Source organism: Canis lupus, chromosome 5 (assembly GCF_003254725.2).
Source record: "Canis lupus dingo isolate Sandy chromosome 5, ASM325472v2, whole genome shotgun sequence".
Taxonomy (NCBI): domain Eukaryota; kingdom Metazoa; phylum Chordata; class Mammalia; order Carnivora; family Canidae; genus Canis; species Canis lupus.
In genome coordinates, this window is record NC_064247.1 from 11,390,653 (window position 1) to 11,407,580 (window position 16,928).

The 16,928-nt window shown below is 40.2% G+C and overlaps 1 protein-coding gene across 4 annotated transcripts in view; it reads right to left on the minus strand.

Annotated features, from left to right (window-relative positions):
- Positions 1 to 6,088: 6,088 nt before the first annotated feature.
- JHY (junctional cadherin complex regulator) overlaps positions 6,089 to 16,928 on the minus strand; it is a 58,783-nt gene continuing 47,943 nt past the window's right edge. For 3 of the 4 annotated variants that reach the window (XM_025465178.3, XM_025465179.3, XM_025465180.3), the window contains exons 7-9: positions 10,458 to 10,538; positions 9,509 to 9,637; positions 6,089 to 6,546 (exon numbers count right to left, since the gene is read on the minus strand). In XM_025465178.3, the coding sequence (XP_025320963.1) occupies positions 6,349 to 6,546; positions 9,509 to 9,637; positions 10,458 to 10,538 (408 nt within the window). In that variant the 3' untranslated portion in view covers positions 6,089 to 6,348. Of the gene's footprint in view, positions 6,547 to 7,049; positions 7,676 to 9,508; positions 9,638 to 10,457; positions 10,539 to 16,928 lie in introns of those variants that run through there. The other variant, XM_049109855.1, reaches the window with a different exon arrangement.

Below are 16,928 nucleotides of genomic sequence, written 5' to 3' on the forward strand. Positions count from 1 at the left end.
TGTTTTTTTGTTTATGCCCTCTAAAAACCCTTTACTGTAATTTTTAGCATGGATTTGCCAAGGAAGTGAAGTCAGTGTGTGTGCGTTCATGTGTTTAGCCTAACATATTTACCCAGAAGTCTCATAGTCTGAACTTAATGTTGTTTTCTTCTAGCTCTTACAGTGAGTGATGGAGGTGTTGATCTTTTACCTTAATGCTTTAATGCAACTGCATTTGTTGAGGTTCAGGAGAATTGCATTATCATTAGAACAGATTGAAAGGTTCATTGCCAAAAATACATAATAGCCCTTCCTTCTTGCCTCCTATTTAGTGATGCAGTACAGATGGCATGGGATCTACCAGTTTGAGGGCATTGGAAGTTAGAGTTAGTCCTTAAGAATCTTGGTCTGCGAAAGGTCCAACTAGTTTTATAGGATATCCTTAGAAATTTCAAGGTGAGGAATTTATTGTTTCATTTTCCTTGGTCTTAGATTAACTGAAACCTAGGTCCCTAATTCTCTAAGTAGAGAAACAAGATAAACAGAAAGCAAGACAGAGCTACAGACACACACACACACACACACACACACACATACACACGCACACACACATACACATGCACACACACACAAGCTCTTGGAGAGAATGAGACAAACAGGACAGGGAGAATTGGAAGGTGATCAATTAAGACATTAAGTGTTTTGTGACACATGGACGCATCTGCATTTTGCCCTGATAACAAGACCATCAGCTCATTTTCAGAGGGCTGCTGCCTTACTCAGTTCAATCCTCAGATCAAAGCAAAACTGTCTGCTTGCATTTTCCAATCAGAATGGGGATGCTAATTTATCCTCCTTAATGTGTGATGGTAAGAGACTCCTTCAATTAACTGAATTCTATAGCCAGCAAAATAAAAGGTATACAATGAGGCGCAGGCTGGAAGAGCTGAAATTCTCATTAAATCAAAAGGTCCAGTATTCATTACCTCGTGCATCTGAGGCTAAACACTAAATATGGGGATTGTCAAAGGAGGTTTAATGGGTTAAATTGAGAATATAATCTAATTAAAATATTAGACATGGCTAAATAGTTCTTTGATATTCATCTAAAGGATTCATTAAAAATAGGTGCTTGAGGTTTGTGTTATTGGAGATGATCAATTTTAAGTAGAAACAACAAATTTGGGGACCTCATTACACTGCTTCAGTGTCCCCATTGTGTGGAGGGAGGGCAATGGGAAAGACCTTTCTGCCAGGTGAGGGGTTGGAAATACAAGGTAAGGCCATCCAGGCTTCATGACAGTGACTTTAGTGATTGTCAGATGGCAAAAAAAAAGTGTAAGATTAATTCGAGACCTGTTCACCACAGAGGAAAGAGTATGCTTGGGGCACAAATTATTTAGCTATACTCTCTACAGAGAGAGCTATATTGATTTTATTTGATAAAATAATATATATAATCTGAATATTCTGTTATCTACTTCCTTTTCTGTAGCTTCTGAAAGAATAACTGATCACACTTTTTGGATTTTAAATATCTGAAGATTATTCCCCCACTATTAAATTTGCATTGTAAGGATATTCTATTTAAAAATTTCTTGCTAAAGCATGGGACCTTGGGAAGATGGTCTAGCAGTCCCAGTATTAGAGCTGGTCTCAGGGATGAGCGGTCAACTCCATAAAGGGTATTTATGAAATCTTATCCCACATCTCCAAGGCTTCACTAACTATATTTGCCTGAAATGTTCATGTCATTGTAATCCTCTCGACCTATTAGAGTTATTTAAGAGCGGAAGACCGTTTTCTCAGTTTATTGAAAATTAATTACTTCCATTGCTCAGGTTTGCCAGGGAAAATGAAAAGGCAGTGGAGAGGCAGCAAGGGAGATAAGCCTGGCCCACCAAATTCTTTTTTCCTTTCCTCATGTCACCCAAAGAGCCCTCGCTATATTCAGGGGTAGAGAGAACTGAAAAAAATCTATTATTTTGCAGCTTCATCTTGCGATGTGATGTTTCCACAACATTTTGGGGGAAGCCCCAACATTCCAGTTATTTCACTGAGATAAAACTAAGTCCCCAAACATAAAGAATGGAATTTTTAAGACTGAGGAATAAAATGAATGAATGAATGAATGGATGGATGAATGAATGAAAACTCTGCCTTCTGAAACCTTGTGCTTTCCATTGACCAGATATTTACCTAGAAAATTGAGATGTGGGCAGCCTGGGTGGCTCAGTGGTTTAGCGCTGCCTTCAGCCCAGGGCCGTGATCCTGGAGTCCCGGGATCGAGTCCCACATCGGGCTCCCTGCATGGAGCCTGCTTCTCTTCTCCCTCTGCCTGTGTCTCTGCCTCTCTCTCTCTCTCTCTGTGTGTGTCTCATGAATAAATAAATAAAAATTTAAAAAAAAAGAAAATTGAGATGTTTTCTCAGTACCTTTGTGAACAGATATGTGGTTTTGCTCAACAAAGCTAGAGGGGAAAAGATAGGAACAAATATTGAACTTAGCCTGGAGGCAGTGGGGTTGAGGGGACCATTTTGGAGGTATATTTTTTAAGTAAGCTCTAGGCCCAATGTGCAGCCTGAACTCCTGACCCCAAGATCAAGAATCTGATGCTCTACAGACTGAACCAGACAGACACCTCTAGGGGACAGAAAATTTTTTAAAATTTGATTTTGAATATTAGATTTTAGCTATTCTGGAATCCTACTTCAGTGCATTTAAAGAGTGGAATATCAAAATAAAATTTTTATTATAATGTTTCTCCTTTATATTGCCTTTATAATATACAAATTTTGTCTGATGTAATATAGACAGTTCCTTAGAGTCAGGGTAAGAGGGGAGCAAGACACTCTGGATAAAAAATCCACAGTAATTAACTATTTTACTTGTATAGTTTAAAACCCTTCTCTCACTGTGACAATGAAAGATGTAAATGGAGTATTTGTGTATCTTTTTGTCTCCATTTATATTAGGAATAGAAATTATGAAAAGAGTTATGGAAGAGAAATCCTGTCGTCATCCCATGAATACTTGAGAGTTGGATGAAATATGTATTATTCAGGATTTATTCTTGCTCTAATAAAGTCAATCTTAAAAAGGCATTTTTAGATGAGTAACTTTGATTTTTTTCTTACAAATTTTATACTTTCCAATATAAATTGCTTCTTTGAATATGATGATAATCTACATTTTCAAGAATATGTTGGGAATAATTAGCTAAACATGTCCTGATATCTTCAGACTATGACCCAAATTCTATTCATTTTGTGCTGTTTGTCAATAAGTAAAAAAGAATCCCTCCCTTCCCTCCCCAACCCCGAGTTTATCTAGTCTGCTATTGTAGACCATTTGCTATCAACTCAAAGTTCTCAATTAGCTCCAGTGTTGTTATAATTACTGGATGTGTTTTCAAACAACTCCCAGCTAATAACTGTTGGGATGAAGAGTCATTTTCTCACTATAGACTAGACTGCACGCTCATGCTTGCTGTGAGGTTTTGACAATGATTCGTTAACCAATAATAGGCCCCAATTGGAACCATTAGGCGTTGGTGTTTTGCTAGACTTACCTTTTATTTTGTTCCTCAATATTGTCTTTTCTTGGGCTGGTTTCTAGATAACTCCCAAGAGACTCCTTGATACACAAAACAATATCATGAAGACAGCTGTCATTAAATTCAGCTACTTGGAACAAAGCTTCCTCTTAAGAGGATGCTCTCCTTCGCAATTCAAGATGGAAAAACACCATAAAAAAGGAGTCTATAATAAGAGAAAATATGTGTTTTAAGGGCCTTTATTTACATGAGTTCACAGAAATTAGGCAGATTAGGCCCTCTGTCTTTCATTGGGCATATAGAACATCTGGTCAAATGCAGGCCCTCTATCATTCTATCACTCAGGTTTAAAGTCCCTTGCTTTCTGATATGCAGATTGTTTACTTCTTGAATATCTGAAGCAGAAATACTGTAAAAATTGATCACTGATCCACTTAGGTCTACAGAAGATCAATATTGTTGCTATTGGTACTATTTATTTTCAAGGAGGAGCAAAGAAGTATTTGTCATTCACTGTTTCTACAGAATCTCTGTGCTGTCATAGTATCATTGTAGCTTAGTGATTTGCTAGATCTTACCAGGTGGGCCCAAAGGCTTATTTTGGTTCATTCTTTGATCTCAACCCCCAGCTTTTAGCAAATATGTTCTATTTCTGTAGCTACAGCCCTTTTAGATGCCACTTGTCACTTTCAATATTTTTGGACAAAGAATTGTGATGTTCTATGGTTTATATACTGGATGGTACAGACTTGCCTTGGAAGTAGATTCTGTGAAATGTTTGACACAGACTGAATTGTGCCACCTGCTTCAGCGAAGTGTGTTTCTTGACACTGCGTGAAGGGATTGAAGGATTTAACAGTGCTTAGCTACCAAGGAAATGGTTAGGGAGAGGGTTTTTTAAATGTTCAAAAACGAAAGTGTTTTTCACTAGTCAACATCTGAGCTACTTCATGTGTGTCTCTTTTGACTTTAACAATGTAGTTATGAAATTGCCAGATTGTGTTAAAATACGATCAAGTATGTAGTAATGCATATTTCTAAAACTGAAACAATGGGAGTTCACATCCAAAATGGAAGTTCATGGTAATAACATGCTCCTTTCCCACACGGAAAACAAAAACTACCCCTTTCTACAAATAATCAAAGAGCGCTGTCCTTGGTGTTGAAAGGCTGAAGTTGAGACTTGGCTAACTCCTTCTCCCATTACTATCAGTACGCCGACGGACAGACATCGAGTCATTTATCTGACCTTGATCTCCATTTCCTTTTCTGAAAAATTAGGTGAACAAGATAAGTCCACTCCAAGATCTGAATTTTTTGAAGGTACTCTAATAGAAATGCAATACTTTAAAAATTTGCTCTGTCCATTTAAATTTGGAAATGTCTCTATATGCATTAATCTTCCAGAGTAAGTTTAAATTTAAGGCTGTTTGGAAAAAAGAATAATTCTTAAGTTTCTAGAAAAGTCTTCACCATGTACCATGAAGGGTCCTCTTCTTTTACAAATACATCTTAGGAGCAGTTTGGGCTATGATTTTCCCAAAGTCGTGCTTCACATATGATATAATTTTCAAAATACTACAGAAACATGATTTACTATAGATAAATTTATTATTTATCTTCAGATATGTGTGATTTTTTTCCCCCAGACTTTCAATTCTAATTGTTTCTAGTTTAAGAGAAAATTATGTGCTGGTAGCTTTTATACCACATCATGGTTTATGTAAAATATTTGTAACAAAGGGCTAACTCTCCAAAGCTGGTTCTTATGCCGCCTGTATAGGTAAACAAAATTTTCCTTAAATTAGTGTTAAAACTGCCCATTTCAGGATATGGCTCTCAAAGAATGCAATGCCTGTCTAATATAAACAAGAAAAAATTAAGTTCTTCAACAATTAGTTTAAGACTTGATAATTTTACAGTGTTTAATCAGTTTCAAAAGATGAAAAAATAAAAAAAATTATTATTGACACTCAGTACTAAAGTATGGAATGCTTTCTCATCTTACCTAACATTGTGTGTGTGTGTGTGTGTGTGTGTGTGTGTGTGTGTGAGAAAGCACAGATGTGGTAATATTTTAAGATGTTTGTGATGGCAAGATGCCTGGCATATTTACATACTTGGAGCAAGTAGCTTTGAGAAGGTGTATCACTCAGAGTTTCCTGAGTGGATGTTTCTGGACTTGTTGGATTTCTAATTTATGTCTCGATGCTCTGTTAGAACAACATTGGGGTATGTTATACTTGAATAGGCAAAGCTAAATATGCTTTCATGTTTTCAATTTTATATATAAACCCTTTGCTAAATTTAGAGATTTTACTTTTTAAGTTTTCGGATTTTAGAACTATTTTGGAAACAGTATCTCCAAATGTACTAGCAGTTAGTCCAGGTTACATTCACTTAATTCGAAACTGAAGTGTTTATACTTTTTTCTTTCCTTATCATGAAGGTAAGAGAGAAGTTAGATACAATTTTTTTTTTTTTGCTGGGTCTCTTCAAAGTTTTCATTATGCAAGGAAGGGTAGAGATTTTTTAAGAAATTAAAAGATCCAGTATGAAACTAAAAGACTTTATTCCCTAGTCCTTATTCGGCCCCAAATTCTGATTTGAAAATAATAATAGAAAAATCTTCCTAGAAAGTAAAATATAGCCCTGTAATGTGATAAGGTCCCCATATTTTAAATTCTGTACAAAGCAAATGTGAACTGCAGCGAGAGGACAGAGTGTCATCCCTCTCTAGGTAGAGAGGTTGGTTGGAGTTTTTTCTCTACGTCCAGTCCCTGGGCATTTTTGGTCTCTGACAAATGTGTTGTCTATACAATGTGAAGGACTTTGAAAGCAGCCACAGCCTGTTTTTCTCTTTCGTGTCTGCTCTGCAGTATTTCAAGCAGTGAGATTTCAGGCAGGGTGTCTTCTTTTCGAGCATAGGTGGGATTTTTCTTTTCCTTTGATGCTGGATCAGTCAGACTTGGAGGTTTGGGTTTGGGGATGGTCTTAGCATACTCCAAAGCCTAAAAGCATAAAGATAAAATTTTATTTGAAGTGGGAAGTGAGTCCTGGATTCCTTAAATTAAATCAAATCTTTGGAAATGTTTATTGGTAATATGAGTGGACACTATGGCTACCATTAAGTATAAGATGCAGAGGGGAATGAAGAATGGATGGGAAATGAAAGTCATGCAATATAACACACAATTTGAACAAAGTAAGTTAACCACACAGCAGTATGCTAAGGAAAAGAGCTCAAAAATGAAACAAAGTTGTGCCTTTGGGTGTTTTCTTTATAAAATGGAGTTTTTTAAATAAATATTTTATTTATTTATTCATGAGAGAGACACTCAGAGACACAGGTAGAGAGAGAAAGCAGGCTCCTCGCAGGGAACCCGATGTGGGACTCGAACCCAGGACCCCAGGATCACGACCTGAACCAAAGGCATACGCTCAACCACTGAGCTATCCAGGTGCCCCTATAAGATGAAGTTTTATTTTTTTATTTATTTATTTTTTTTTTTTGAAGGGATGAAGTTTTATTCAAGTGTTTGAAAATCAATTTCTCACATGGGGGCTCTATTTAGTTTCTGGCAGTCTTATTAAAACCAAACTTCTATTAAGGAGATATTCACAGACTATTCCAATCAAAGTGGACTTGCTACAGCTTGAGACCAAAGACATCACTGTAGTTGATATAAAATTGAGATTCCATTATTACATCAACTCTTCTTGTTCCCAGGCTCTTGGAACTCTAGCAACCATTTATTAGAGGTTGGAAATTATCCTTTTCTTTAGGAGATCTATAGAAATCTGGAGACTAGAAAAAGCAGTCTTTCTTTTTTTCAGTGATGTCAGTTCCAGAAGACACTACAATAAAAATGAGATCACTAAATATGATTTCTAAATCTGTCTTTATATCCATTTTATATTTTAAGAAGTTTCTTGATAGCTGAGATGGGACTAGATGGTATGTTCAGGTGCTGGAAGGGGTAAAAAAGTCCAAATTTCTCAGTGTGTGTAGGTGACTTCTGTAGGAATTTGTAATTACAGACTTGTCTTCAATCTCTTCATGGAAAAAATAATGGATTGGAGAAAAAAGAAAAAGTAGCACCATGGAAACTCAATCAAGTGGCCTGAGGTCTTCAAGGTCTGAGGAAGAATGGCAATAAATAGAAAATATGATGGTCTGTGAGAGAGAACATGAAGTACAAATTCCTAAAAGCACCAAAGGGTCACTTGTCCCTCATGCAAAGGGTCCCATGTTCTTATTGGGGCTGAGACAGACAGCTCTACAAGGCTTGGTGTCTCTGCCAAATGTACTTCATTCACATCCTGATTTATAGTTGGATAACCTCTGAGTGGGAGAACATTCTGTATTTTATGAAATCATTTTTTTGTGGCTACAGGAACCTATATATTATAGTACCTTGGGAATAATATAAGGGCATGAACTTGAAAGAAACAACGAAGGACTTTTCTTTGACATACGTACCCATCAATGACAAGGAGACACTGATTCCTTAAAATTTAATGGTAGAGAAGGAAATGAATAGGACTTATCAGGATTGCCAGTTTCCTATAAGAAATCACCTTACTATTCAATTGAAAAAAATTATTTTTAAAGTTTTATTTGAGAGAGAGAGACAGACAGAGCATGAGCAGGGGGGAGGGGCAGAGGGAGAAGCAGACTCCCCACTGAGCAGGGAGCCTGATGTGGGGCTTGATCCCAGGACCTTGAGATCATGACCTGAGCCAAAGGCAGATGCTTAACCGACTGAGCCACCTAGGTGCCCCTAATGTGAGTATAGTTGACACACCTGTTATGTTGGTTTTAGGTGTACAACCTAGTGATTCAACTTCTCTGTGTTATACTCCGCTCACCGCAAGTGCAGCTACCATTGTCACCATACAATGCTATTACAGTATCATTGCCTGTATTCCCTGTGCTGTACCTTTCGTCCCCATGATTTACCATTCCCTAACTGGAAGCCTGTATTTCCCTCTCCCCTTCCATACATTTTGCCCATTACCCCGCTACCTCCCCTCCAGCCACCATCAATTTGTTCTCTATATTTATAGGTTGGATTCTGCTGCTTGTTTTGTTCATTTGGTTTTCAGATTCCACATAGGAGTGAAATTGTATGGTATTTGTCTTTCTTAGTCTGACTTGTTTCACTTAGCGTAATACCCTCTAGGTCCATCCATGTTGTTACAAATGGCACCATCTTATCCTTTTTTTTTAAGGCTGTGTAAAATGCCTGTGTGTGTGTATGTGTACGTACACACACTACATCTTATCCATTCATCTGTAGATGGACACTTGGGTTGCTTCTGTATCTTGACTGTTGTGAATACTGCAATAAACACATGTGCATATATCTTTTCAAAACATTGTTTTTGTATTCTCTGGGTAAATAATCAGTAGTGGGATTATTGGATTGTATGGTGGTTCTATTTTTAATTTATTGAGGAACCTCCATACTGTTTTCCACGGTGGCTGCACCAATTTAAATTCCTACCAGTGGTGCATGAGGGTTCCTGCCTCCTTCTCCACATCCCCACCAATGCTCGTTATTTCTTGTCTTGATTCTAGCCCTCTGATCAAGTGTAAGGTGATCTCCTTGTGGTTTTGATTTGCATTTCCCTGATGATGAGTGACGTTGACTATCTTTTCCTGTCTGCTAGCCTTACTATGTCCATTTTTATGTGTGACAAACTTGAAACACTATGAAGAAAACATGTGGAGGGCTAAAGACCATGATGAACTTCAGGCTGAGCTTACAGCATCATATGTGTACGTGTTATTTGCATATCAATATCTGTGAATGATGGTAGCTTTATAAAGGAACGTTTCCTGCAAGGAACGGCAGTAGCTAGGGCATCCCCTGGGTTAAAAAAAATTGGGGAATTTGTTCAGCGGTAACAGAGGTTTCCTTCTCTTTCTAATTGAAAAGCTAACCTCCTTGGGTGGGGATTTCTTACCTTCTGCCGAGGGACGGTAGATTTACTTTCAGTTTTTGCTGTTTGTGGTTTTGACAGAATGGATAGGGTCTTCATGTTATACTCCTTAATTTGTTTCGCATATTCCTTTTTTTGGGTTAATTTCTGCATCTGTTCAGAGAAACCAAGTTACAACAGCGCACAGGTCCTGTGAGATCTCTGTTCTCTCTTTAAAAGCAAGACTCATTGGAGCGAGCTGGGCCTATTGTATCAGCAGCAGCAGAGGGGAAATGGGATTTACGGTGTGTAAGGCAACAGCAGCGAGATGGTTAAGTTAATGTTTCTCCAAGAAACAGTCTCTCTCTGAGGGGGGGCATCACTGCCATAGCACCACCCAGTGTTCCCTTAACAGGGTCTAAATCACATTCAGCTCCTTCTTTGTTGCATTTACCCAATTTATTTTCATTTTGGCTTCCAACTTTGAACTATACTCTCTTTTTATGCCTTGAGTGCAACTGTAGTTAAAACACATTAAGTGAAGATCTTCTTTCACTAGAGGAAAAGAAATAAAGTGGATGCACTTTTCATGGGTTGGGAAACTCTTATCCTAAGTGTCTTCTCTGTAGTCACTCTTGAAAATTACCAAGATCACTCTATTGGGAAAGGCCAACGACCGTATAACACACACATCTCTTTTCATGTGCACATGGCCCTCTTCTCTGCACAGGCCTTCAAAACTAACTAAAAGATGGATACATAAAACAACATTGGCTAGGTAATTTTATCTTATGGGAAAAGGAGTATCTGGGTCTCTATTACCAATGCTATTTCAGAAGGGTCTCTATTCAGAGGGAGACATTTGGATTACGACTTGGTTCTGGTGTGTGTGTGTGTGTGTTGGAGGGTGGGGTGGGGGATATGTTTACAGTTCTGCTAAAACACAGGTGGGCAAATCCAAGCCTAAAAAATGCTGTATGTACATCACACTCACTTTCTCTCTGATGGACTCGAGGTCAGGTCCAAGGCCTCCAAGCTTCATGTCTCTTTTCTGATAACCTTTCAGCTTAGAGCTCTACAAATACAAAGAGACAGTTTCTTTTAAGGAATTGCGTGTCCCCCCCCCCCCACCATGCTGTTATAGCCGCATAAGGGAAGAATGGAAGCCTGTGTGGACCGTTGGGAGAGTGGGCTGCTTTTCCTGACAATTCTGCTCTAATGGTAGTTATTGATAATAACTTCTTGGGTAATTTGCAGCTGGTCAGCTAACATGTTTTGACTTTTCCAACTTCTGCAACAACAACAAATTGGAATTCTGAAAATTATAAATAAAAATTTCCAAGTGAATAAAGAGCTGTTTCGTTATTAACATTTTAAATGACACATATGTTACCACTTCACTGTTGCTGTTATTATTGTCTGGTCTTGTATATAGTTCACTAAACAAAATGACTTCCCCGGAAGAGGGAATTGAAATCAGGTAAACATTGCTTCAAAATGAGAGTGCCCTGTCTAATGATGTTATAACACTCAAAAGATCATAATTTTTAAGGGTTGAGAGTCTAGGCAAGATCTACTGAGAAACTCCTTTCATTCAATGTGATTTTGGATATTTTGAAGTTTACATAAGACAACATATTAGTGTGGAATATTGAAAGGGACAGTAACATAATGAGGCAATTTCGTTTTTAGATTATGACACTTGAGCACGATAACAGGCAGGAGAAACACTAATGCTTTCCTGACTGTAGGAGAGATTAAGATACCCCATCCCCCAAACTGCTGCTTTCAATGTTAAAACTGACTTGCTGCTTGGGGAAGACACTCTTATGGGGATACCAAATCCTTTGAGTTTGTGAATTCATTTGGTTTTCCCCTTTGGGAAGGGTAGGAAGCACAACCCCAAAGAGCTAGGGTGGATGACAGTGATTCTATTTGGACAAATCTAAGTGGGTGCTTAGAACACAGAAAAAGAACAGCCATCCTAACTGCACATGGTACTACCTGTCTATGTGCTAATGAGAAAGCTCAGTATTTTTCTAAGTTTTGAAAGCTCCTCTAAATTATGTCAAGTCCTAAGATATGCAGTTTATCTAATGAGCTTTTAAGACAATTTGGCAGATAGTCCGGAGATTTAAAAAGATTCTCATCCTATTGGATATAGTTACTACATATAACACCCAGATCTTAAAAGTGAACTTAATGAACATGGTATCAGGGTTACAAGGATGTGTTCTGGTTCCACTGGCCTACTGGCTGACTGCTCGTAGCTCATCCCAGTAGTTTCTCCTTTGCCATTCCCCACCATAGAGGGTTGGAGCCGGGTACTCCTTTCCCAGATCCTCAGCACTGAGCTCTGGCCCGTGAGGCATAAATGAAAGTTGGATAGGGTGGAGTGTGTATTGTCACTTTTATTCAGGCTGGGGCGGCCCTTCCCTTTCCTTTTCCTGGCCTTGAATGGGGATATGATAGCTGGAGCTACCGCAGCAATCTTGTGTCAAGAAAGGAATGAGAGAACCGTACAAATATTGGTTCTGATGTTTCGAGCTGTGGATCACCGGTACTAGTTCCTGTCTACTTGTGGAGTAGCTGTATGTGAGAAGAATGAGCTCAGGCTGGGCACCTGGGTGACTCATTGGTTAAACATCTACCTTTGGCTCAGGTCATGATACCCAGGTTCTGGGATTGAGCCCCTTGTCAGACTCCCTGCTCAGTGTGGAGCCTACTTCTCCCTCTCCCTCTGCTCCTCGCCCCTGTTCACTCTCTCTCCTGCCCTCTCTCTCTCTCTCTCAAGTAAAACATTTTCCTAAAAAATATTTTATTTATTTATTCACGAGAGACACAGAGAGGCAGAGACACAGGCAGAGAGAGGAGCAGGATCCATGCAGGGAGCCCGATGTGGGACTCGATCCTGGGACCCCAGGATCACATCCTGAGCCGAAGGCAGACGCTCAACTGCTGAGCCACCCAGGCGTCCCTCAAATAAGTAAAATCTTAAAAAAAAAAATTACTAGAGGGAGCGAGCATGAGCAGGGGTAGGGGAAAGGGCAGAGGCAGAGGGAGAAGCAGACTCCCCATTGAGCAAGGAGCTTGATCGAGCAAGGACTCGATCCCAGGACCTGATATCATGACTTGAGTCAATGGCAGAGCTTAATCACCTGAGCCACCCAGGCACCCCTCAAGTAAATAAAATCTTCAAAAATATGGGTTCATTTTTTTTAAAGTTGCTGTGAATAGTATTCTGTGACTTGTAGCTGAAAGCAGTATTTCTAACGTTTCGATGCTTCAGAGAGCCAGAATCCTGTTTCGGCAGCATTTCTATGCTGCGAGGATTGAGTTCTGTAAATAGAATTTCCCTGATCAGAATGTTCAAAACTTTAAAGTCTTTCAGTATATCTACTGCTAAAAGATGAGAGAAGATCCTTTTTCTTAAAATTTAAATTCAATTTGCCAACATCAACCCAGTGCTCATCCCATCAAGTGCCCTCCTCAGTGCCCGTCACCCAATTACTCCATCAAGATCTTTTAAAAAAAAAAAAAGTTGGACTAAAATCATTAAAAAATATTAAAGTGTAGAGGAAAAAAATACTGTTTATTAAAGACTTGTCAAAATCCTAAGTCTCCTTTAAGAAAACAATCACCTGGCAAAACCACTCCAGCGGCTTCTATGCCCTTGGTATCTATCTGTTCATACTTTCATAAAATTGTTGAGTGCTACAAATTAGTTTTTTCCCCCCACTAAGTATTTTAGCGTTATGCTGTATTTCCCTGTCAATATTTTTCAAAAATGTGACTTTTATTTGTAACATTTTAAATGTTGAACATTTAAGATGTCCCAGGGACGAGTGTTGTTTGTGAGCTACTCTGATGATTGCTTTGAGATCCCTTCATCGAAGCAGAATTGTTGAGACAAAAATCACAAACACACTTAAGGTCATAAGTGAACACTTGCATTGGCAATGCCTAAGAATGCCCTTTCTGTCCAAACCTTGATTACTCCAGGTATGATCACATTAAAAAAAAAATCTCCACTAATTGTTAATAGGTGAGCAAACTCGGATTTTCTTCTACTTGGCGACTGCAAATCTGTTCCTTGTCTTGGGCGTGCCGTCTGTACTGCTGTTTTTGCAATCGCTGAGTTGCTCTCTATTTGCCAGAACAAACCAAGAATGAGAAAGGAGAGGACCTCGCTCAGATCCAGGTCATAAATCCAATTTGTCCTAAACTGATGAGAAATGATCAGTGTCCAGAAATCACATACTTAGCGTGAAGCAGCTTAACTTTAATCATTGCACAGACACAAAAGATACCGTGTGAAGCACAAATAATTGCTCCCTGCCCCCTGTTGTCCCAGTTTCTACCATCACCTCGAATAACCAGAATAAAGGTCTTGGCTATCTTAGGAAGACAGCAAAGGGACTCGCATCACATAGTGATACACAGTAAACACTGGGGCCTAAGAAGGGGACGAGTTGAGTATCCAAATGCTACTAACTCCTTTCCAGGGTGAGCTGCCTTCTAGCAAACAGACCTTTTCTCAAGGCAGAGAGAGCATGGCTCCTAACGGAGTTTGTTCTGGGTGACTGGCAATGAAAAATCCTGGATTTACTTGAGTTTGCCACAAGTAATCTTGATTGGCTCTCAGTGCTGTAATTTCGTTTGATCTCTTTCCACCAGAAGTCTTTTTAACAGCTTTACTGAAACAGAATTCACATACCGCAAAATTCACCCATTTGAAGTTGTACGATTCACTGGGTTTTAGTATGTTCATCAAGTTGTGCAAACATCTGCACAATCTGATTTTAGAACATTTTCATCACCCTGAAAAGAAACCCCTGTACCCATTAGCAGCCACTCCTCCGCCCCCCTCTACCTCCAGCCCTAGGCAACCACTAATCTACTTTCTGCCTCTTCAAAAGGCTTTTATAGAAAAATAATCCTCAGAATTTACTTTGATTTAGCTTTCCTTGGCTGTTACAAGACTAAAAGGTCACAGTAGCATGCCTCCTCTCCCCTGAAAATTAAATCAACAATGATAGTCCTGTTAGGTCCCCAAGAACAGAGGGAAAATATAGTCCTGTTCTCAGCAAACCCCTGATGGAGCGCGCTGCTGGTCCTTGCAGGAGACCTGCACAAACTGCCCTTCACCATCCCTGGGCCCGGGCTGATGATTTGGAAGACCAGACCCACCCCCCTGAACTGGTGTTCAAGGTTGATGGTCCCTTCAGCAGAGGATGGCACCAGACTTTCCTGATGGCACGTTTCTGCCGGTAATTAATCCCACCTCTCAAGCTAGAGGAGTGGCTTTTACTGTGAACTTGGGGCAAAGTGTGCCTGAATTGAAAATGGCCTTGATTGGCCCTGCTAGGACCTGTTTTCTTTCTTTCCTTCCTTCCTTTCCTCCTCTCTTTCTCTTTGTCTCTCTCCCTTTCTTTCTGTCTCTCTTTTTCTTAAATATTTATTTATTTGACACAAAGAGAAAGCCCAAGCAGGAGGAGCAGCAGGCTCCCCACTGAGAAGGGAGCTTGGACCCCAGGCTGCATCCCAGGATCCTGGGATCATGACCTGTGCCAAACGCAGACGTTCAACCAACTGAGCCACCCAGGCGCCCGGAGGACTTGTTTCAACTCTGAAATGCTGTACCCTGCTGTGGGGGACACGGGAGGGCCTTCCTCCAGAACATTCCTCAGATGTATGAGTGTGAGAGTGACTCAGAAGCAGGGCAAAAAACAATGCCTCAGATACTGGGGAACAGCGAGTGAAGGAAATTTGCTCTGTGGTTGCTAAATTTAATCCAAATAAACCTCTTCTTAGGAGCCGTCAAGCAGCAATACCCAGACTGTCTGTGACAACAGACACATGAGTTAATTACTGTGGCTCAGCTGTCCAACAACTCCTGAAGCAGTTGTTCTGGGGGGGGGGTGCAATACTTTTATGCGGTTGGTCACCCCTTAATGCTGCATCAGTCCCTTGCTGCCTGACGTCTGGATTTAACAGCGTGGACAATGCTCCGTGTTCATAAATCAGTCCCATCAGAGCTGCCAGGAGAAGGGGAACGGAGCTTGGGCCTGTTAGCTTTACAAATCCTCAAATTTTTAATGCGATTCAAGTCGATTCCCTTGGAAACCACAAGATTTGCTGTGACTAGCAAATGGGCATGACCTGGATAATGATTCCCCCTGTCTGGGGCCCTGGCTACCTGCTGTTCTATACAAATAGCTCGGCTCTAAATCATTTTAGCTTCTGGAATAGCTCAAGGGACAAAGAGCACTTCTGTGCGTTTGTCAGATGTAGGGTGAAGGTGTTGGACCGAGCAAATGGATGCTGGTGGGTTGTAACATTCCTGGAAGTAAGCAAGGAGGGAGAGATTTTCTGAGTTGGAAAGGGGCTTTGGGTAGCAGTGACTGGAAGTTCTTTTTGTTTTTTTTCCCCTTCCCCTTCCCTACCCTCTCATGCTCTTAGACTTCCGGCGATGCCCTGTCACTGGGGTTCGTTTCTCCACCTCTTCTCTGTGAGACATGAATTACATTACTAAGAGAGGAAGGAAAAGGAAGCTAACATTTGATGATCTCCTCTTCTCTAGGGACTAAGCTTTTTTTTCTTCTTCTTTTTTGCCTGAAATACTCTTTTGTTTTTTTCTTATTAACTCTTGATCATCTAAAACTCAGCTCAGAATTATCCCCTGAAGCTCTGCTTGGCCGACCCCCAGGTTGGGATGTCAACCCAAGCTCCTCTGTGCAACCCACACATACCTCTTTTTTTTTTTTTTCCTTTTCTGCAATGTTATACCGAAGCCATTTTCATGTGTGTCTATGTGAGGAAGGGTCATGGCTCATCCTCCTTACATGCTGGCACCTACCGCATTTCCTACTAGGAAGTCAACACCTATGTTGAATTGAACTAAGGTTGATTCCCTAAAACGACCTTATAGTGGATGTCCCTCTGGGCTGGGACACTGGTTCTTCCACTTGCTGGGACTGCTGTGTGCTCTGGCTTTCCATCAGTTCCCTTCCTAAGAACTGTCCTCAGCCAGATGGAACCGCTGTGCCCAAAGTTCCAAGCCTTGGGTTGAGGGGTAAGAGGGAGAAGCAGTAGCCAATGGCTGGTCCATGTGATGGAGCAAAAGCCTGGGCCCTTTACCTTCAAAGACCCTCCCAAAGTCCAAGCCTCATGGGCTTCTTAGAGGCTCCTGTTGCACCTGCATCATTGCACACTGTCCCTCAGCCAGCCCTGCCCCCTAACTCCTCAGCCTCCTGCCCCAGGGGCCTCCATTTCAGAGTCTATTCCTGGGGAACCCAGATCACCACAGGGCCATTGCTTCTGACCAGCTCTTTCCCAGTTGCCCTGTAAAACAGAATGCATTTTCCATTTTTCCCCCCTTATCATTTGACAGAAGCAAATGACCTTTCCTGAGGGTTTTTTTTTTTTCTTGTAACAGTAGAGAAATGCACAGGACCTTAAAAAA